Source organism: Carassius carassius, chromosome 50 (genome assembly GCF_963082965.1).
Source record: "Carassius carassius chromosome 50, fCarCar2.1, whole genome shotgun sequence".
Classification (NCBI taxonomy): Eukaryota; Metazoa; Chordata; class Actinopteri; order Cypriniformes; family Cyprinidae; genus Carassius; species Carassius carassius.
Genome location: NC_081804.1, coordinates 19,776,543 through 19,799,961, shown reverse-complemented (window position 1 = coordinate 19,799,961; position 23,419 = coordinate 19,776,543). Strand labels below are relative to the sequence as shown.

General features: G+C 44.1%; 1 protein-coding gene across 2 annotated transcripts in view; it reads left to right on the top strand.

Annotated features, from left to right (window-relative positions):
• LOC132133683 (protein inscuteable homolog) overlaps nt 1-22,844 on the top strand; it is a 101,544-nt gene extending 78,700 nt beyond the window's left edge. For both annotated transcript variants that reach the window (XM_059546598.1, XM_059546597.1), the window contains exons 10-13: nt 21,093-21,159; nt 21,299-21,454; nt 21,813-21,889; nt 22,324-22,844. In XM_059546598.1, the coding sequence (XP_059402581.1) occupies nt 21,093-21,159; nt 21,299-21,454; nt 21,813-21,889; nt 22,324-22,452 (429 nt within the window). In that variant the 3' untranslated portion in view covers nt 22,453-22,844. The remainder of the gene's footprint in view (nt 1-21,092; nt 21,160-21,298; nt 21,455-21,812; nt 21,890-22,323) is intronic.
• The last annotated feature ends 575 nt before the right edge of the window (nt 22,845-23,419 follow it).

Genomic DNA, 23,419 nt, shown 5'->3' with positions numbered 1-23,419 from the left:
CGAACGGAAGGGTAACAAATTGGTGTAAACCAAACGGCGTTGTGAAAGCTGTCTTTTCTTTGGATAAAGGAGACAAGGGGATCTGCCAATATCCCTTTGTTAGGTCCAATGTCGAATAAAAACGAGCCATGCCGAGCTGATCAAGCAACTCGTCAACCCACGGCATTGGATACGCGTCGAATTTCGACACAGCATTCACCTTGCGGTAATCCACACAGAAACAGACTGAGCCATCCGTTTTCGGAACCAAAACTATCGGGCTCGCCCAGTTACTGTTGGATTCTTCTATTACCCCCATTTCAAGCATGGCGCCTAATTCAGCCTGAACTACCTTTTTCTTATGCTCAGGCAAGCGATACGGCCGGCTGCGAACTACCCCGCCCGGCTCAGTCTCGATATGGTGCTGAATCAAGTTGGTACGGCCGGGTAGGGGTGAGAACACATCGGCAAATTCAGCCTGCAATCTTGCTACGTCAGTGAGCTGGGACGGCGAGAGGTGATCTCCACCTGGGGCCAGGGTGAGGGATTGAGATTTGACATTTGCCTCCGGCCTAAGATCCTCCTCTCCACTAATCACCGTCGCCAACATCACTGGCTCCGCCTCCTTCCATTTTTTAAGGAGATTGAGGTGATATATTTGACGTGCCCCGTTCCTATCAGACTGTATAACCTCATAATCGATCTCTCCGACTTGTCGTGCGAACTCAAACGGTCCCTGCCACTTTGCCATTAATTTGGAGCTTGATGTTGGGAGCAATACAAGTACTTTCTCTCCTGGTGCAAATTTGCGTAACTTAGCACCCCTGTTGTACAGCTGGCTCTGTCTGTCCTGAGCTTGTAACAAATTCTCCCTTGATAGCCACCCCAAAGTGTGGAGTTTTGTTCTCAAGTCCAGGACATACTGAATTTAATTTTTGCTTTGAGAGACGGTCCCTCTTCCCAAGTTTCTCTCAGGACATCCAGCACCCCCCGGGGCTGCCGTCCGTAGAGAAGCTCGAAGGGGGAAAACCCCGTGGAGGCTTGCGGGACCTCTCGCACGGCGAACAACAAGGGTTCTAACCACTTATCCCAATTTTTGGCGTCTTCCTGCACGAATTTACAAATCATTGACTTAAGTGTGCGATTAAAGCATTCGACCAGGCCGTCGGTTTGTGGGTGATAGACGCTGGTCCGAATCGATTTAATGCCCAATAATTCGTAAAGTTCGCGTAACGTACGTGACATGAATGCCTTGCCTTGATCGGTGAGGATTTCTTTCGGAACCCCCAACCGGGAGATTAAACGAAACAGTGCGTCCGCAACACTCTTAGCCAAAATGTTGCGGAGGGCCACTGCTTCAGGATATCATGTAGCATAATCGACTGTTAATAATGCAAAACGATGTCCCCTTGTGGATCGCTCTAATAACCCGATGAGGTCCATACCAATTCTCTCGAAGGGGACCTGCATTAATGGGAGGGGGCGCAATGGCGCTTTTGGGGTGGCCGGTGGGTTTACCAACTGGCATTCAGGACGAGACGCGCACCACCTGCGCACATTCTCGTGAATGCCCGGCCAAAAAACCGGGTCATGAGGCAATTTAGTGTGGCAGCCTGTCCCAGGTGGCCCGCCATTGGATTAGAATGAGCCGCTTGGAAAAGCATTTCCCTGCGTCTTCTTGGAACTAACAATTGGGTTGTATCTTCTTTTGTCTGAGCATCTTGGGTCACTCGATACAACAGATCTTTTAAAATGCCAAAATATGGATAGGAGAGCGTTTGGGTAGGCTGGAGAAGCTGGCCGTCGATGGTACGGGCCTGTTGGAATGCATGTTTCAATGTTTCATCCCGAGACTGCTCCAGGGGAAAGACATCGCGCTCCGAGAGACCCCATCTCTCGACCTCACGCGGATCCCCTGGAGCAGGGCCCGGCGGTCCTGGCTCAGTTTCTCCCACCTGCACCCGCGCGCCTTATTTCCCCAAGAGGCATCCGCGCACAGAGACCCCAATAGAGCCGCGAAAGCAGGCCAATTCGTACCCAAAATTATCGGATGCCGGAGGTGCGGACTAACGGCCACCTCGACGCTATGGTTTTTGACCCTGAAATTGGATAACTACAGGCATTACCGGATATTCCACTACATCCCCGTGCACACACCGCACCTTAACCACGCGGCTGGTATCCAATGCCCCCAGTTGAATCAGGCTTTGATGGATCGAGGTTTGGTTACATCCTGAATCCACCAAGGCCGGATAAATACCCCCCTTGATACTCACAGGTATTTGGTAATTGGCCTGACCGGGGGTGACCTGCGGGACGTCCGGGACCCGGATCATTGTCCCCACCTCCATCATTGGACATCGGTCCACGAAATGGTCCGGATCCCCGCAACGCCAACAGGCCAGCCCCGACCTTCCCCCTGCAGGAGTGACAGGGAGTGGGTTGAACGATTGGCGTGGAGAGAGCGGAGAAACCGAAGCGCTGTCCCCTCTGGCGGCCATCAGTCCCGCCCCCCTAGGCGGGGCGCTTGAACCCCGGTGGCACTGGACCCACTCGGCAGTCTTCTTTGGCAGCCGAGCGATGAACTGCTCCACCACCACCAGGTCGATGACGTGCTCCACGTCACTTCCCTCAGCCAGTAGCCACTTGCGGCAGGAGTCCCGGAGCTGTTGGGCCATCGCGAAGGGCCAACTGGCTTCCCCCAAGTCCAGGGACCGGAAGCGCTGGCGATGTTGCTCGGAGCTCCGGCCGACCCGCTGGATGATGGCCCTCTTCAGGTCGTAGAAGAACAGGAGGTTCGCCACCGGGAGCTGTTGTGCGGCCACCTGGGCCTCGCCTGAGAGCAGGGGATGAGGCGCACCGGCCACTGTTTGCGGGGCCACCCGCACACTTCCGCCGACTTCTGGAAGAGCTCCAGGAACGCTTCCGGATAATCCTGGGGCCCCATCTTGTGCATCGACAGATGCACCGGGACCGTGGGAGGCCCGGTGGCCTCGGCGCGAACCTCCCGGTCGATCCAGCTCCGGAACCTCTCGCGGTCCTCCTGCTGGGCTTGTACGATGGCCTGGAACCACCTTTCCTGGTCGGTCCTCAAGTCCAGCAGGGCCTGGTGTTGTTCGCGATGCAGGACCGCGAGGGACGCGATGATGTCCGCGAGTGGCGTGGAGGACGGGTTTTGCATGGCGGCGGCAGTCCTGCTTCCTTCCCGGGTTTCGGCACCAGTGTACAAAGGTTCAAGGATGGAAAGGAAGAGGACGAGGGGTCGGCTTGACTGCTGACGATTTTATTAAGGAAATAAACTAACACAACGGTGTCTCTCACACCGGCAACAATAAACTATCAACACTTCCGGGTTGCGGCTTCCGGCTCGTTTGGTAGTCAGCAGTCCTTCTCTCTCCACTACTCCACTACTTTCCGTTCAACCCGCTCATTCACCGTCCGTCTCCCGACTCTCTCTCCTGCTGCAGGCTTCGCTAAACCACGCCTATGCCTCCACAGGATATATATTAGCTGCTTATTAGTGCTTCACACTCCAGTCCAGTTTGTGGCGGTAAATGCACCAGAAGTTGTTTGCCATCCACCATAAAACGGTATTAGAAGAAGAAGAAGTCAGACAGCCAAGTATGGTGACCCATACTCAGAATTTGTGCTCTGCATTTAACCCAGCCAAAGTACACACATACTGTGAACACACACCTGGAGCAGTGGGCAGCCATTTATACTGCGGTGCCCAGGGAGCAGTTGGGGGTTTGGTGCCTTGCTCAAGGGCACCCAAGTCACAGTATTGCCAGCCTGAGACTTGAACCCACAACCTTAGGGTTAGAAGTCATACTCTCTAACCACTAGGCCACGACGTCCCAGGGACTTAATGGGAATCTAAAGGATTTTCTACTCAGTTAATATAAGATGCTGTTTTCTCTTTTATGTTGATGTATGGTTGCTTGTTGCCTGTTTGCTTGTGATCTGATGTCAAATTTGGTGTGTTGGACACTTTAGTCTTTGCTATGTATACACAAGGAGGGTTATTCAAGGGTTATTCAATTATATGCAAGGGTATTGAATATGTGATGCTCCTACGCCATAGGGTGGTCATTGGGATTTTTGTGTGTCAGGCTTTTGTTTCTTTGTGTTCATTGTATGTTTCAGACCCTTCAGTATGGCATGTGAGGTTGCTCTGGAGGAAGACGGGTTTGGTCCTGATTGACGGTTTCAAATGGTGAGATGTAATGGAAAAAAAAGTTAAAATCCGTCAATGTGCGTTTAAAAAATGCCACACAAAACATGCCAATTGTTCCACTTCAAATTCAGCAGCTGCTCAAAGTCAAACTTATAATGTACCTAATGTGACTTCAGTGTTTCCAGACAGTCATATCTCTTTGCAATACAATTCACCAGGAAAAATTTTGTTTCCTGGCTTTTGTGACTGAAGATCCTGTAAACTTCATTGAGAGGTGGGAAGAATACTTTGCATTATGGCTGCTTTGAAATGCTGTGCTCAAAGGCACTACTAAGCACTGGTGACTGGCAGAACGTCAACATGTGAGAAGTCTTATTGCAGTCGTTTTTTTTTAAGTGAGGACTATGAAGATGTAGCTATTAGAAGATTACAAGAAATGAAACGGGGTGAAGGAAAGTATCCAAGACCTTTCTTACCAGTATCAAGCAATGTGTATCAAAAGGAAGAGCAAGATGAGTGAGAGAGACATTCTCCAGGCTATCCTAAGAATTTGCAACCCCCATCTAGCCAACTTGTTAAGATGGATGGTGAAAAATGTTGGGGAATTAGTAAGGATTGGCATGCAAATTGAAAAGGATATTGAAGGATCTAAGAGATACTGAGTCAGGTTAATGCAGCGCACCGAAAGAAGAAAGTGCAGCCTGCCCATTTTCTACAAGTAAGACCTTCCCATACTAATGCAAGTATTGCCCAACCCTTTCATGATTTAGCTCTAACTGGGATCAAGACCATTGATATTGCGATTGATTTACAAGATTGATACTGTCAAGCAATGGCTGACACTGGTAGTACATTTTCTCTCACTCAAAAGTCAACTTGGGAGATAATCAGCAGGAATGAGCTGTATCAGCCCAGTGGAGGTCAAGCATTTCTTCTTGTCAATGGACAGCAACAGACTGAAAAGTAACTTGGAAATGTGAGATCTAGGGACATCACATGGAGCTGAGTTTATACATAATAAATGATGCAGATTTGACTGTGCCAATAAATTTGGGAATGGACTTCTTGACAGATACAGGTCTAACTTTAGACTTCCAGAGGTCTCAGTAGAGCAGCCCTTCCATAGAAGAAAGAAATGATGAAAGTGTTCCTTTTTTGCCACGTTGATCCTAAGCCACAGTGTATTTTTTATAGCCTTGCCCATACCTTCTACAGCCAACGAAACTCATGTATCCATTCAACAATTGTTTTTTTCAGGCTAATACCAGTTTTAAGTTTCAGACTCAGCTAGAGAAGTTAATGTTGCAATGGCCCACTGTATGCACCCATGAAATAGAACACTCTTGGTGAAAGATCAAATATTCTCAACTGATGAAATTCCAGTCAGGAAATGCCCATATAAAGTATCTGTGGATAAGCAGCAGTTTATTGAATCAGAAGTCAGGAAAGTGCTGGCCAGGAAGATTGTCAAGCCATCAGTTTCCCCATGGGCAGTAACCGTTGTAGTAGTTCCAATAATGGTAGCTCAAGGCTGTGTGTTGACTATCATGGTCTGAATTCAAAAACTCAACTTGATGCTTACCCCATGCCACAAATCCAAGATATTCTGGAATTCTTGCATGGTGCCACAATTTTCAGTAACCTTGACCTAAAAAGTGGATACTGTCAGGTGGAAATGGCACCTGACAGTATACAGAAAACTGCCTTTGTCACTTCATCAGAGCTATATGAATAGATGTCTTCTGTTTGGGCTTAAAAATGCTGCTGCAACATTGCAGAAATTAATGGAGCAGGGTTTAAGAGAATTCCACGGTAAGTGCCGTTTTATCTACATTGATGATGTTGTTGTCTTTTCCAAAAATGAGGAAGAACACTGTCATGTGCAGAAAGTTTTTCACTATTTTCAAGTGAGGTTAACTCTTAATTCAAATAAGTGTAACTTCATGCAGCAAACTCTCACTTTCGTAGGACACACTGTGTCAAACACTGGAGTAAAAATAGAGCCAGCAAAAGTGGATGCAGTCACCTCCTTAACAACTCCCTAGTCGCTTAAAGAAGTGCATCAATTCCTAGGGATTGCTGGCTGGTATCACCACTACATTCAACATTTCTATGAGAACGCTGCTCCACTCTATGCCTTAAAACAATAAAGAAATATTGGCTATGGTCAGAACAATGCCAAAATGCATTTAATACAATAAAACAGGATTTAACTCAAGCACCTGTGTTGACACCTCCTGGTTTCAATAAATCATTCACAGTGCAAACAGATGGTAGTGAGGAGGGTTTAGGTCCAGCACTTACACAGGAAACAGAGGTTGATGAGAAGATGCTTCATGTCTATTACGAGGAGCAGAAAAATCCTATTCTGTTTCAGAAAATTAATAATTAGCTTTAATTTTGGCTGTAGAAAAGTGGAGGACGTATCTGGAGCAATGTCCATTTACAGTTTTAACATGCAACACTGACTTGGCTGTTCCATAATCAAAAGTCATCATCCCGCCTTACAAGGATTCCACTTTACAATGAAGTATCGGAAAGGCCAATGCAATGTGATACCTGATGTCCTGTCAAGAGTTCATAATGACCATATGCCTCAGGAAATGATTGCTGTAAAAAATGATTTTATTTTTCGTAGTTCACCAAAAAAACCCATCAAGGACAAAAACTTGCTATCCTTGATGGTGCTATCCTGTCAAATTGAAGCCTTTTTCCATTATGCACACAATAACCCTCTTAGTGGACACCTGGGGAGATTAAAAACTCTATTGAAATGGATTGACATAGCATATTGGCCCAGTGTGAGAAATGAGGTTTGGAAGTATTGCAAGGAGTGTACCATCCAGTTGCACTTACCCCAATTCTCATGAAGTGCCTTGAAACGGCTAGTCATGCACCACATCAAGTCTTCCCTCCTCCCTCCCTGAACCCCTCCAGTTTGCATACCGATCAAACCGCTTGTCCGATGATGCCATCGCCACTACCCTCCACTCAGCAGTCCCACATCTAGAGAAAAAAGACTTGTATGTCAAAATGCTGTTCATTGATTCAGTTCAGCATTCAACACAATCATCCCTCAACAGCTCATCCACAAACTGGTCACACTGAATACTGAGGCCCCCAAGGATGTGTGCTGAGCCCTCTCCTCTTTACTCTGCTGACCCATGACCGCACACTGTCACACAACTTTAACCTCTTTATAAAGTTTGCGGATGACACAACCAATGTGGGTCTCATTAGCAACAGAGATGAGACAAACTACGGGAGCGAGGTGAGCCGCCTGGCTGGGTGGTGCAGTGACAACAATCTCTCTCTGAATGTGGAGAAGATGAAGGAGATTGTTGTTGACTTCAGGAGAGTGCACACACAGCATGCTCCTATGACTATGTGGACCAACTCTGACTGTGGAAACTTCCTGGGTGTGCACATCACAGAGGACCTCTCCTAGACTGACAACACCTCAGCACTGGCCAAGAAAGCACAGCAGCATCTCTACTTCTTCCGTAAACTGAGAAGAACCAGAGCCCCTGCCCCCATCATATGCACCTTCTTCAGAGGCACCATCGAGAGCATCATCCTACACCCGACAGCAGCTTTTGGATATCGGTGAGATCTAAGAGCTAAGCTAAAGCTAACACTGCTCCGGCTCTCTTTACCCAGCCTTTTTTTCCTCATTACGATGCGGTCACTGGTGAACAAAATGGATGAGTTACGACTTCGCATCACCCACAGTGAAAGACTTTTGAACTGCAATGTCATGGTTTTCACAGAAACATGGCTACACAGCGACATAACCAATAATGCTATTGAGCTAGCCAGATGCTACAAGCTCCAGGCAGATAGAATGGCAGATGACTCCGGCAAGACAAGAGTCGGTGGATTGTGCATTTATCTTAACAAAGCTTGGTGTATGAACACTGTCATTGTTGGGAGAGACTGCTCAGCTAACCTAGAGTTCTCATGGTTGTCATCATCGATACGCTGTAAATGAAGTGTCCCCAACTAAGCAAGCAAGAGGCGACAGCGACAGCGGCAGGGAACCAACACTCCATCGGTGACAGAATGGAGAAAAAACCTTGGGAGAAACCAGGCTCAGTCGGGGACCAGTTCTCCTCTGACCAGACGAAACCAGCAGTTCAATTCCAGGCTGCATCAAAGTCAGATTGTGCAGAAGAATAATCTGTTTACTGTGGTCTTGTCCTGGTGGTCTTCTGAGACAATGTCTTTACAGGGGATCTGTATCTGGGGCTCTAGTTGCCCTCCTCTCTGCTGTCTTTAAGGGCTGTTAAGGTCCTTTTTAGGTGCTGATCCACCATCTGGTCTGGGTACGTACTGGATCCGGGCGACTGCAGTGACCCTCTGATCTGGATACAGACTGGATCTGGTGGCTACGGTGACCTCGGAATAAGAGAGAAACCGACTAATATTAGCGTAAATGCCATTCTTCTAATGATGTAGCAAGTACATCGGGTGTTATGGGAAGTGTTCCCAGTTCCGGTTTACCTAATTAATGCAGCCTAAAAATCCTTTAACGGATTTGGATATTAGAAGCGTATTAGTTTGTTATGTGTAAATCAGGTTAAAGAGATGGGTCTTTAATCTAGATTTAATTTATCTAGTTAATTAATCTAGTTTTGATTGCTATTTGTGTTGATTGCTAGTGACGTCACAGGTAGCGGAGCGTGCAAGTGGCGATTGCAAGTGACATTGTAATTTAGTTTATTTTTTCTTGTCTTCGCCACCTGGCTATTGTTGTAAAATGTTGAGAGATTCAAACAAAAAGTTATCAATAAATAGAATAAAAAAAAATAAATAAATAAAGACTGCAAGTGACGTCGCTAGCGGAAGTGCAAGTGTCTGAGAGTGCAAGTCTGAGAATGCAAGTCTGAGAGTGCAAGTGCAAGTCTGCAGCCAGACCCTTCTCGTTTAGGCACTAAATAGGAAAAGGATCTGTCGCCCAAAGTATTTTGATATTCTAGGTATTCTCAAATTGGCTAAGTTTTGAGAACGCAGCGGACGTGGAGGACTATGATGTAACAAGAGCTTGTTCAAATACTGAGGTGCTAAACCATTCAAGGCTTTATAAGTAATAAGCAAGATTTTAAAATATATACAATGTTTGATAGGGAGTAGTAGAATTCATAGACAAAACCAGTTCAGAAATGAAATCAGTCAACAACATTAAAGCTTGAAAAACAAACAAAAAAAAAAAAAAACAAGGGAAATTATGAGGTTGCAACTTAACTGAATCAAAGCAGTAGCATTATAAATGGTCTGAAATGCACTGTTCTGCAATAGAACATTTAGTATTACTTAAAGGTTTGATAAGATTGTTGATAACACTGGTGATAAAAGTAGTATAATAGTTTATCAGTTTTAAGAGCATTAAAGGGTTAGTTCACCCAATAATCAAAATTATGTAATTAATAACTCACCTTCATGTCGTTCCAAACAAGTGAGACCTCCATTTATCTTCGGAACACAGTTTAAGATATTCTAGATTTAGTCCGAGAGCTCTCAGTCCCTCCATTGAAACTCTGTGTACGGTCTACTGTCCATGTCCAGAAAGGTAAGAAAAACATCATCAAAGTAGTCCATGTGACCTCAGAGGGTCAGTTAGAATTTTTTGAAGCATCGAAAATACATTTTGGTCCAAAAATAGCAAAAAACTATGACTAACTATGAGTTCTTTTGCTATAATTATTATTATAAATAATAATAATTTAGAGTAGAGTTTACACGTCACGTTCGTAACATTCAGTGGAAAAGTGCCATTAAATACTCCTTCTAATTGAAAACAGCTGTAGGTGTAATCAGTTCCTGCCATGGGGTGTTATTGTCCAGGAAACAATAGTACAGTTTTTGCCCTCTACAGTCAAGTCAAGTCACTTTTATTTATATAGCATTTTTAACCTGTTAGCCAGCACCCCCCATTATGGGACTCACAGCTGAAAGTGCCCTACCTAACTAAAAATTTTAACTGTTACTTGAGTGTATTAAACACATCATTTTGGTGTCTTTGGAAAGAAGACACTTTGGGCTGTTCTTTTTATCAACCAGAGTTGATAATGCTCAAAAATATTAAAAGTTATAGACACTGAAGTGATATACAAATATATTAAATCATTCCTGGAGAAATCTAGAAAAGTAATGGGTTTAAAGTCAAATGTCTCATGAATTTCTATTTCAAATCTGAAGATACCATGAAAAATTTGATTCCTGCAACCATTTTTCTGATACTATGTCTAGTCCAAGTCACCCCCCTAAATATAAAACATATTTACCAACTGTACTGAAGGGTTCTATAAACTATTTTAGTCATTAAACATACCACTGCATATTTTGTCACGAGTTGCACGAGCCATCATGGGAGAGCACCAGATTTCAAATAAACAATCTTCCGCCTACCTTTCACTTTTTTTTTTTTTTTTTTGGTGTTTGGATCGTCTCATTCGGTTTGTGACACTGTACGCTACAAAACCATGCCATGTTTTTTCTACCAAGGTGCAGTTTCTGAGCATGGGTTATTCCATAACGTACACAAACAATACTGTCCCTGAAGAAGTGAAACGTAAACAAAGGAATTAACCATATTACAACGTTATTGTTTCGTTGGACTAAACGTGCTCCATAAGATTTCATTCAGTGCACCCTTACCTTTCTAACTAAGCCTAACATTCTAACATAATCTGGTATGTACTGCATTTTTATTCTTAATGTTTTGATGTGTACTTTTTCTCTGGCCAGACAAAACCAGCAGTTCAATTCCAGGCTGCAGCAAAGTCAGATTGTGCAAAGGGCTCAAGTGGTTCCTGTGGTCTTGTTCTGGTGGCCATCTAGGAGACAAGGTCTTTACTCTGGATCTGTCTCTGGGGCTCATCTAATTATCCTGGTCTCCGCTGACATTCAGGGCTGTCGTGGTCATCTCTAGGTGCTGATTCACCATCTGGGCTGGATATGTACTGGATCTGGGCGACTATCCTGACATGGATCCTGACATAACGCCCCTGTAAAGATCAGGCATTAGACCAGGAGTGTGGTGGAGCGGAGTCAGAACAGGTGGAGGGTTGAAGGGCCGGGTCCATGTGGCAGACTATGGAGCAGTGGAGGAACTGGACCATGGAGAAATAGCAGACCGTGGAGCAATGGAGGACCTGGGCCTTGGAGCAGTGGCAGACTATGGAGCAGTGGAGGATCTGGGCCATGAAGCAGTTGCAGAGTGTGGAGCAGTGGAGGAACTGGGCCATGATGCACAGCCAGTGGAGCAGGAAGCCAAGGCAGAGCAGAAGACCACCAGATCACAGCAGGAAGCTAAGACATTGCAGAAGATCACCAGAGCTGGGCAGAAGACCATCAAAGCAGAAAGGTTTAAGGACCACTTCAGTGGAGCTGATGGCAGTGTTAATTTTGACAGTAAATTTTGTTTTAGTCATAGTCTTTTGACACTTTTACCACTATCCCCTGCAGGGATTAGATGGTAAACCTGCAAGCACTGCCCTGGAGGAGGCAGACCCAGCCTTAGCTTTGTCCCGTCCGAGAATTGAGATGCTACGTAGACAGGACGCAAAGCTTCAGGATGTCAGTCCAACTCTTTGTCTGTCAGAGTCCAGCAGAAGGGGAATACCATGTCTAAGCAGAGGTATACAATCATATACCATGTCTACATCATGCCTCTCTCTCACCAGATCTCCGTCAAAGTTCTGAATGGACAAGAACTCCCCAACATCACACTCACTACTGATCCCATAACCCTCATCACCTCCAGCAACCACACCAAGACCCTCCCTTTCCTCCTCATGGACTCCCCGGTTGCACCCATTGTTTTAGGCCATCCCTGGCTGGTCAAACATAATCCTTGGGTGGACTGGGGGTCAAACTCCATAACCATGTGGAGCGAACACTGTCATGAGTCCTGTCTGCTTGTCCATCTGTGTCTGGTTCTGTGTTTCCGGAGAAGGCAGCAGTTCTGTCAAACGTGCCCGCGGAGTACCTGGACCTGAAGGAGGTGTTCAGTAAGTACCGTGCTGCTTCTCTTCCTCTGCATTGTCCCTATGACTGCGCTATAGAGTTATTACCAGGTAAGTCTCCGTCTAAAGGGAAACTTTACTCTCTATTCCTGAGAGGGAGGACATGGAGAAATATATTTCTTATTATCTAGCAATGGGGTTCATCCAACCTTCTTCTTCTCTTGCGGGGGTGGGGTTCTTTTTTGTTGGGAAGAAGGATGGTTCTCTGCGACCTTGTATTGATTACCGAGAGCTGAACAACAACACAGTGAAGAATACGTATCCTTTGCCATTGATGTCTTGAGCTATCGAGAGGTTGCAAGGAGCATCCATTTTCACAAAATTGGATTTACGTAACGCTTTTCATTTGGTTTGCAACAGGAAGGGTGATGAATGGAAAACCGCTTTTAACACCCCCAGATGGCATTATGAATATTTGGTTATGCCTTTCGGGCTTTCCAACTACTTAGTTGGCCCTGATCCCACACGTCAGTTCGTGGTGGAGGTCGATGCATCAGAGGTCGAATCGTAGGTCAAGATGGCCTTAGAAGGGGTAATACCTCCGCCCGGTTGCCCACCGAATCGATCGTTTGTTCCAGAGGAATTACGGTCCGATGTTATTCGATGGGGTCATTGCTCCAATATGGCTTGTCATCAGGAGTAAGCCTTAGTTGCTGCTTAATAAAGCAATGATTCTGGTGGCCATTAATGACTCGCGATATTCACAATTTTGTTTTCTCTTGTACAGTTTGTGGCAGTGGTAAGGCGACTAACTGACCCCCAGATGGGTTACTACAACTGCTGTCGGTCCCTTCAAGACCCTGGTCCCACATTGCACTAGATTTTGTCACCGTCCTCCCACCCTCTAATGCCATGGCGCTTGTTTTGCACATTTCATTCCCTTGACCAAATTACTGTAATTGATCAGGTCTTTCAGTTACATGGCCTCCCGTTGGACGTGGCCTCTGACAGGGGTTCCCAATTTGTGTCTAAATTCTGGCAAGAGTTTTGTAAATTATTGGGAGCTATGGTTAGTTTGTCTTCCACAAAGCAATGGTCAGTCCGAGCGAGATTTGGAGAGAATGTTGTGATGTTTGGTATCCAAGAATCCTTCATCCTGGAGCCAACAACTCTCTATGGTTGAGTACGCGTATAACTCATTAACAGTGTCATCCACGGGCCTCTCTCCATTTGAGTATAGTATACATTACCAGCCACCAGATTTTCCTAGTCTTGAATCTGAAGTCACGGTCCCCTCCGCTAATGCCTTCGTCCAGAGGTTCCAATGCACATGGACCAGAGCCCGTGAAACTCTGCTCCAGATGAGGGTGCGCACCAATGCTAAACCCGATCGCCACCGGTCTAGGCCTCCCGTAAACGTCTTGGGTCAAAAAGTTTGGCTTTCTACCAAGAACATTCTGCTCCATTCCATTTCTAACAAGTTAGCTCCCAAATTTATTTGCCCATTCCCTGTCACCAAGATTATTAGTCCGGTGACAGTCCGACTCAAACTTGTCACCTTTATTTTATTTATTTATATAGCGCTTTAAACAAAATACATTGCGTCAAAGCAACTGAACAACATTCATTAGGAAAACAGTGTCAATAATGCAAAAATGATAGTTAAAGGCAGTTCATCATTGGATTCAGTTATGTCATCTCTGTTCAGTTAAATAGTGTCTGTGCATTTATTTGTAATCAAGTCAACGATATCGCTGTAGATGAAGTGTCCCCAACTAAGCAAGCCAGAGGCGACAGAGGCAAGGAACCGAAACTCCATCGGTGACAGAATGGAGAAAAAAACCTTGGGAGAAACCAGGCTCAGTTGGGGGGCCAGTTCTCCTCTGACCAGACGAAACCAGTAACTTCCTCCGCGTACACGAGAATTCATCCCGCCTTTCATGTATCTACAATTAAACCTGTGTTTTACTCTGGTATTAATGCACTGAATTGATGAGATGAGTCATAGATGGATCATACACTTATTCGGTCAATAGTATTCTGGACTCGAGGCTTGGGGGAACGTGGATTCCAGTACTTGGTGGACTGGGAAGGTTAGGGTCCGGAGGAGAGGAGTTGGGTACCTGCTAGGGACATCCTGGATCACTCCCTGATCGATGATTACAAATGACAGCTAGGCTCGTCTGGGAATGCCAGGAGGCATTCCTATGGGGGAGGGTAATGTCACGGTTGATAGAACCATTGTCTCATTTTGATCTTGTGTGGGTTGGGACAGGTGTGTGTCTCGTTACCACTGATTGTTTTATGTGGGCGTGACTGCTAATTGTGCCATCAGTGGCAGCTGCGATCCATTTCCAGCTTACTATTTATTGCCCCTTGTTTCGTCTTGTGTTTGTCAGATCGTTGTTGCACTCTCCCATGTGCGTGCCTGGTCTTTTCATCCTTCATAGTTTCCTGTGTCACTCAAGACTGATTGCTCACTCCCGTTCACCATGGGATATTCACCTCCATACTCACCTCTGGATTGCTCATCTCAGTCCCTGTGTCAAGCTCTCCTGCTGTCTGACCTGATCCCTGGCTACCGGAGTTCTACCCTGTATTCATCATGTGACCTTGTTTACTCTCTGATGTTCTGTGTTATCTTATTTTATTAAACTTATTGAACTTGCATTTGCTTCTGCCCCTTTTTGCCGTGAAAACTGTTTACTTATTAAACATTGCATAGATTTTGAAATCTTGTTTATTACTCATAAATCCCTGAATGGTTTAGTAACTTAGTAGTTGAACAAGCTCTTGTTACATTATAGTCTTCCACGTCCTCTGCGTTCTCAAAACTCTGCTAATTTGATAATACCTAGAATATCAAAATCAACTGCGGGTGGCAGATTCTTTCCTATTTAGCGCCCAAACTCTGGAATAACCTACCTAACATTGTTCAGGAGGCAAACACACTCTGTCAGTTTAAATCTAGATTGAAATACCCACCTCTTTAATCTGGCTCACACATAACACACTAACACACCCCTAATATCCAAATCCGTTAAATGATTTTTAGGCTACATTAATTAGGTAAACCGGAACCGGAACTCCCGATACACCCAATGTTCTTGCTACATTATTAGAAGAATGGCATCTATGCTAATATTAGTTTGTTTTTCTCTTATTCTGAGGTCACATAGCCACCAGATCAAGTCTGTATCCAGATCAGATGGTCACTTCAGTCACACGGATCCAAACCAGATGGTGGATCAGCACCTGGAGAGGACCTCTACAGCCCCGAAAGACAGTGGAGACCAGGACAACTAAATGAGCCCTAGATACAGATTCCCTGTAAAGACCTTGTCTCAGACGACCACCGGGACAAGACCACAGGAAACAGATGATTCTTTTGCACAATCTAACTTTGCTGCAGCCTGGAATTGAACTGCTGGTTTTGTCTGGCCAGAGGAGAACTGGCCCACCGACTGAGCCTGGTTTCTTCTTAGGTTTTTTTTTTCCATTCTGTCACTGATGGAGTTTTGGTTCCTTGCCGCTGTCCCCTCCGGCTTGCTCAGTTGGGGATACTTCATTTACAGTGATATCATTCACTTCACTGCAAATGATTGCACAGATAATATTTAAACTGAACTGAGCTAAATTATGACATCACTGAATTCAATGAAGAACTGCCTTTAACTGTCATTTTGCATTATTGACAATGTTTTCCTTATTAATGTTGTTCAGTTGCTTTGACACAATCTGTTTTGTTTAAAGCGCTATATAAATAAAGGTGATGAGAGGTTCATTCCAGAAGTTATGATATAGAAGTTGCATATATATCAACCTATAATATACACTCTCGTTTAAATAATCAGAAGACTATTTGATAGAGACCAAACTTGGTATAAATGAGGTGATATTAACCAGTGAGCTATCATAAGCATGAATTAATTAATTAATGATGTGTTTATATAAACTTTATTTTGTATTGTTGTACTCCGAATGCGCTTTACAATCATGTGGGGGGTCTCTCCTCAAAAACCACCAGTGTGCAGCATCCACTTGGATGATGCGACAGCAGCCACAGGACAACGGCGCCAGTGTGCTCAACACACACCAGCTACAGGTGGAGAGGAGAGAGTCAGAGCCAATTAAATGGTTGGGGATTATTAGGAGACCATGATTGACAAAGGCAAAAAGGGGGCTGTAACACATTAAAAACGTCATCATCACAGGAAGAAGGAGGCGGGAACCAGCGGACATTTAAATGAAAACTTTAATAACAAAATAAGCACAAAACAGCACGACAGCCACTCGCGGACGACTGCCGCGAACAAACAAAATCAAATACAAAATAAAGCCCAGGCCTGGTCCTCTCTCATACATCACTGTTGTCGCTGCTCTTTTGTATCCTTCCGATCTCCTCCATGGGGCTCAAGACCGGTGAGTGGAGCTGGTGTCGCTCATTTCCCAATCACTCCACCGGCCTCGCTCCGTTCTCATGGCTGTCGGCCCCGCCCCACTCGTCACATACCCCCATCACCCCTCGCAGTCTGGGGGGTACCCACAAGACTGCGCTCTATTCCCTGGGGGTAAGGACAGACAGATGAGGCAGATGAGAGTCAGGACCTCAGTTTTAACCCAAGGAACTAGGGACTTTGGCCTGGTACTCGGTGTGTTTCCACTGCAGGAAGCAGGAACTAAATAAAGTTCCAGGTAAAAAAAAAATGCCCCTCAGAAAGTCCCTGCTGGCGAGGTAGTACTTTTTCAAAGTTCCAGAACTTTCGGGGGCGTGACTTGGGTGCTAAACATCCTGATTGGTTGAGTTCGCGCAGCATTGGTTGAGTTCAACCACCATTTATTCGGATCATTTTCAAAATATTACTGTTATTGTGTCATGAAATGTAATTTTAAAAGTATTTCAGGCGAGAATTTAATTGTTTAAAATTCAAATCTGTGGTTTATTTAAAAAGACAGCGTCTATTTAAAAAAAACTTTCGCCGATCTCGGAGATGGTGAGCTCCACACGATCAGCGGGAGCTCAGTCCTCATGTATCCGCCTAGAGCTCTCTCAACTTGGCTAGACCTTCTGATATGTGCCGCTGGCTCTGATGTCTCTTTAGTGGTTAAACATAAGATATAATTTGTTTTGGGTAAATCGAACAGGTTATCTTTGGTCTGTATTCAATTTATCTATATGTTAAAATGAAAATAAAAAAGGCAAATTTATATAATATTTTGTTTCATTGTAATGGCTGTATATATAACATATAACATATTCCTGAACTAAGTACATTTCTGCAGCTGTTATTATGTTTAAATGAAAACAAAAGGAGGCAGTGGTATTTGATATCATATTTAGTTTTATTGTAAATGTACAGTGAGGAAAATAGCAGTAGCCAAGGCGAGCTGACTGAAGTTCTCTTTCATCATCTCGTGTTCGAGATCCACCAATGGGAAGGGCATCCGTACCTGACCTCTGCAGAAGCATCCAATTGCACCAAGTCTGATTTTTCAGATTTCTTCTCCGGTATGTCGCTTTCTAAACCTACCTCTTCTCCGGGGAATAGCCTATCACGGGCCTGCCGGCCGCGTGTGGAGCGCTCATTGCTGCTAAGGACCTTCACCTGTTCTCCGTGGTTTGCTTGGGCCTTAAACACGCTCAAGAAGCCTTGGAGAACCCGGAAAATTGCAGTCATTGCCTTATGCTGCCCAAAAAGCTTTTACGACGCCGTCTTAAATTTGCAGTGACCCAGTGCGCCGAGCTCGGCTTTTAATTAGGGCAACAGCTAAAAAAGCGAACTCCTTCTCTACCCTTGTGGAAGGCGATCCTCATGGTGAACGACCTCGTCCTTCGTAACGCTCGGCAGGCCGTCCAAGCCTGCGGGCGCTCTATGGCGCTTTCTGTAGTGGGAGAGCGCGCGCTCTAGCTTAACCTGTCAGGCCTTCCTGACAGTGAGAAGCGGCGCATCGCGGGCGCGTTGGTGGAGCCCGGCCGGGCTCTCTTCGGCACCGCCGTTGCATTGATGCAACAACGGTGTGACGACAAAAAGAAAGGAGGACGAGGCCTTCAAGTTATGTCTTCCTAGGAAGGCGGCCCCTGCCAGGCACCCCCTGCACGTTTGCCCTGGGACGACACTTCCACAAGGGCAAGGAAAGGCCCCGCAACAAACCCCCTCCACGGCAGAATAACCCACCACCTGCTAAGCACTGGGGAAAATCGACTCCTGCGGCGGCCGTGGCTGGAAGACCATCTAACCCTACCCCCATCGACTCGAAACGTAAGCGGCCTGCCTGATGTTCGGTTGATGGGGGCATCGAGTCAGCGATCACGGGCCAAGAGCCCTTCGGACTCTCTTCCTGTCCCAGGACCCCCCGTTCAAAATACGCAGGGTCTGCCGCGGATGGATCGGTTCCTCTCCGTTCGAGGCTGCCCAGCCCATGTGTTTAATGAACGTTGTGTGTTCCCCCCTCACGTTAAGGGGGTCTGTTGTGAGGAAAAGTGCAAAAGCAGTGTCTCCACACCGCATACACTCTGTTCCCCTCACCCAACCAAAAAAAGGCTTCGGCCCCAGTGTTTCCCCAACACAAAACACACAAAAAAAAACAATCAAATGAATTCGTTACAGAGAGAGGATCTCTCTCCGCAGAGACAGTCCATCTCCCTGTGGAGAGAGGAAATCTGTCTGAACCCCTGCATGTTGCCCCTGGTGTGTCCACTAGATGGCGCCATGGCATCACAAATAAACCAGCTGGACTTACACAGCTCCGCTGCAGCTCGGGTGGGAACACTCGCGAGTCACGAATGGGCTTGGCAAACTGTTTCGGCTCACGAGTGGGTGATGCGTACTATAATGCAGGGATACAGACTGCAGTTTGCAATGAAACCCCTGCATTTCAACGGCGTTCTCTCTTCACACACGGAAGAGAACGCCTCACACATTCTGAAAGAGGAAATATCCTCCCTCCTAAACAAGGGAGCGATTCAGGTGGTGCCCCCCAGTCTGATGAATCAGGGATTTTATTCTCATTGTTTTCTGGTCCCAAAAAAGGACGGCGCTCTCCGCCCTATTTTGGACCTTCGTGTGTTGAACAAACATTTGAGGAAATACAATTTCAGAATGCTGACTCATGGCTCGCTCGCCCGTGCCATAAAACAGAACGACTGGTTCACATAGGTCGAGCTGAAAGATGCTTTCTTCCATATAAGCATATAAGCACAGTTCTGCCGTTTGGGCTCAGTCTAATGTTCCGGGTAATTTCGTTGGCACTAGTTTTCCCAGGAGGTCTTCCATCCAGGTACTGACCAGGCTCAGCCCTGCTTTGCTTTAGTGGGAAACCAGTCTTGGGCTGCAGGGTGATATGGCTGTGGCCTGCATAAAACAGTCAAATTCAACAGACAACAAACAATATACAAGAACAGCACGAATATACACAATGATCTGAACGATATGTGTGTTCATTCAAAGTGAGGTTTTATTATGAATTTATTAAAGAAGATCTAATCTAATAATCTAATCTAATCTAATTTAATCAAATTATGTGTCTCTCCTAAGGGGAAATAAATTGTTGCAGATAGTGTCTCATTGATTACCATGGAACCAAAGGCCTGTTGGCATCTTAGTTGCATTTCAGGGGAAGGGTCCATAGACCCTTTGGTTAGATGAGGGGGCGTTATGTATTATTTGTTAAATATACTGTAACAAATAGTTGTGTGTCTGATTGGTCCAAATGCTACAGCACTTTGGTAATTATCACCTGCCAACATGCACTGGCTCATTTAGTTTACACTCTAAATAGATTGGTCTCTCTAAGCAAGATCACAATTCGTCAATTCATCCAACATGACGTCTTTGTTACATATGTAATTGAGATGTTCTTTGTCCACAACATCACAAATTGAAGCCACTGTATAGTTTATAAACCGAGTGTTCAGATGCACAAACATGATTGTATCTAGGCAGACACAACAACTGGATACAGTAGAATCTCTCTGAAGATAGGAGAGATTAGTAAAACCATGCAAGGATGAGTGGCGACGATCCTACAACGTTTAGACCAGACTGTGTTTATACCAGCATTGATTACATGCTAATTCTGGCAAGAGCCGGATAAATATATTTGGGCCAGCAAAGGAAATTTAATGATCGCAACGTTTACAAAAGCCAGGAGGCAAAGAGTGTTCAAATGGAATGAGTTCAGTAGAGAAGTATTTTGACGTGCTGAAGACCAGATAATTGAGATAAATCTTGCCATAAACTCCATATAATACCAGAACAGAAGCAAGTAGAAACCAGCAAGGCCACATCTTAGCTGCAGTTGTAATCCAAAAAACAAATATGTCAAGTCCTGGCTGGTCAAAAGTCAACGGAGTCACCACAAAGACTACATCCAATAAAACAATCAAGATCATAAAAACATATTAAAACACATTAAACAAACAATCTATTAACATGGTAATGGAGAAGCAGGACCACAGTTGCACCAGTGTCCTCACAAACCCAATATGCTTTGGATGATTGCAAGTCAATGAACCCACACCAAAATCTCTATTATTTCTTTGTTATTCTGTGCACCAGAATGTAGTGGGACATTACCTTTCTGATCGTTTGGGGCAGTTCTTAAATTAAAGGGATAGTTCACCCCCCAAAAATCTCATTATTTACTCATCCTCAAGTTGTTCCCAACATATATCCAATTGTTTATTTTGTGGAAAATAAAAGAAAATATTTTTAAATGTCTCAGTGTTTCTGTTTGAGTCTGTTCCATGACTATACCATGTCAGTTGGGTCTAGGCAGTTATTTATTTTCATGAATCTTCTTTTCTGTTGTACAGAAGAAAATCTTGACATGATGTGGAGTAAATGATGACAAATCTTGGGATCTTGGGGATAACAATCCCTTTAACTTTTTAGTTTGTTTGTTTTTTAATATTGCAGTATTTGTTTCCCCAGAATCACAGTAATGGCACAATGCTTTGTTCCTCGTAGGTTGTAACAATTCTTGCAAATATGTCTGTTCTGGAGCAGTGCACTGCAGATGTTCTAGAGGAGAAGGGTATGCAAGCACAACAGCCACAAATTCACTATTTGTAGGCAAAACATTTAAATCAAATATTTTTGTATCTTGATTGCAATGTAAATGCAACTTTTCAATGTGGCCTATAATGTCTGAGTGTTGTGGATGCTTAATGTAGGTGTTGAGCAGCTGTTGGTGTTGCTGAATGAGAAGCCATCATCTTCCAGTCCGTCTGAGAGTGCAGCATGTGAGCGAGTTCAACAGAAAGCTGCTGTCACACTGGCTCGTCTCAGCAGAGACCCGCTGGTTGCCCAGACAGCCATACAGCTCAAGGGTACATGACAACATAACAGGCTCTACAATGCAGCTCAAAACAACTATATCTGACTATTTTCACACAGCTAATATTTAGCCCAAAAAGGGATGTGCACTGCACTGCAAATGCTGCACAAGCATATCTCAGGAAAACCTTTAGTATTTATCACTTAGATGCCTGAAGTTCACTCAGACGTCCTTGCAGAGGAACCACATGCATGAATAAAATACTGTGAATACTAGATAACATAAAGTTTTTTTATGTATATATTTAAAATGAACAGAATATTTAAAGCTGTGACATGATATTTAGGTTTCAGTTAGACCTTATGCAATAATGTAGATTTAAATAATTGAGCCTTTTAATTTTTCCTCAGCTGTTCCTCGTCTCATTGAGTTGTGTCGGTCACCAGGGGAAAGGAACAACAGTGATTCAGTGCTTGTGGCCTGTCTGGTAACTATAGATTTTAAATACATTAAGCATAAAACTGTGTTATATGTACTAATATTAATAATTAGCAGAATTGTCTGTTCTCTTTTGCTATATAAATATACAAATATGCTTGAAAATACCAGCATTTATAGTGTCATTAGTTAGCTGTTGTGAAACCTAACATATAGTTAGGCAGACAATTAAGTCAATTACCTGATCTTAAAATCTATAATTTTATGTAAACTGTGACAGTGTACATAAAAATAAGGTTCAAACTAACTTCTGTAAGATTATTCTTAAAGATTAAAATGTCAGTGGACTTTCTTAGTTGATCCCAAAATATCAGCATAATCATAAGACCATAAAATCTGAAGAAAATAGTGCACTTTATTTTTGAGTACATTTGTAGAATATGTGTTGTACATAAATTATTATATCATCTGTATCATTGACAGGCTGCTTTGAGGAGGCTTGCGGCTGAATGTCCAGACAGTATTGGGCCCAGTGACCATCAACAGCTGATTAAGCCCAGACTCGTGGACTCTTTCTTGTTGTGCTCCAACATGGAGGAAAGCTTTGTCTGAGAGTCTCTCTGAAATAAAATGGGAAAATAATTTTTTTGTGCAATTTTTGCTATATTTATTTGTTACCAACACAAACCACATTGGCTGATGTGTATGTTTTTGTATACCATTTCAAGAACATTAATCATGCATGACAGAAATTTGAAAAAGGCCTAAGCTTTCCTAAGGCCTAAGAAAATCATAGTACGGAAGTATCAACAAAATTAAAACTCATATTCAGCTGCAATTGTGCTTGAAGAACCAAACATTTTAAATGTATCATTGTGTAAATTTCATATTCAAATTAATGTAAATGTAAAAGTGATACCACATCTAGGATCAGCCTATATAATGCTGAAAACTATTTAAGCAATGTAGCAAAAGCATGTCTTGAATAAAGCAAAACCACTGAATCTGGGTCTGTTAATTGTCTCTGTCCATCTATGATTTTTATTGGAGATATTAATATTCATATTGTTGTGCACACTTGCAGCTATTTAGCATATTCTTCCTTCCTTCTCCCGCTTTAATTTCTTCCTCTTCCTACCAATGGCTGTAATAAATGTAGATGCCTACACTTTTGTGCATTATCCCAATAACATTGGCATTTATTATTTATCCCCTTTTTTATTATTGATTTGAAGTCGAAGTCAGTGGAGTCGGAATAAACCCAGAACATTCTAAGTTCAAACCTTTTATACATTTTCTCAAAATTTTCTCAAACTCCAAGACCAACGAGAAAAATGCATTTGTAAGTCATGCTCAAACTCAAGATGACAAGTTTTTCACTTTTCTTCCATGTTCTAAATTGCTGCCTATAAAATTCTGGGACACGTTCACAGGCTTTTAATACTACTGCCTTTACTTTTGCATAATCCTGACTATCCTCCATAGTTAAAGATTGTTTTATTGTTTTATTTATTGTTTTATTTGGATCCCCATTAGCTCCCACTATGGTGGTCGCTAGTCTTCCTGGGGTCCACTGAAA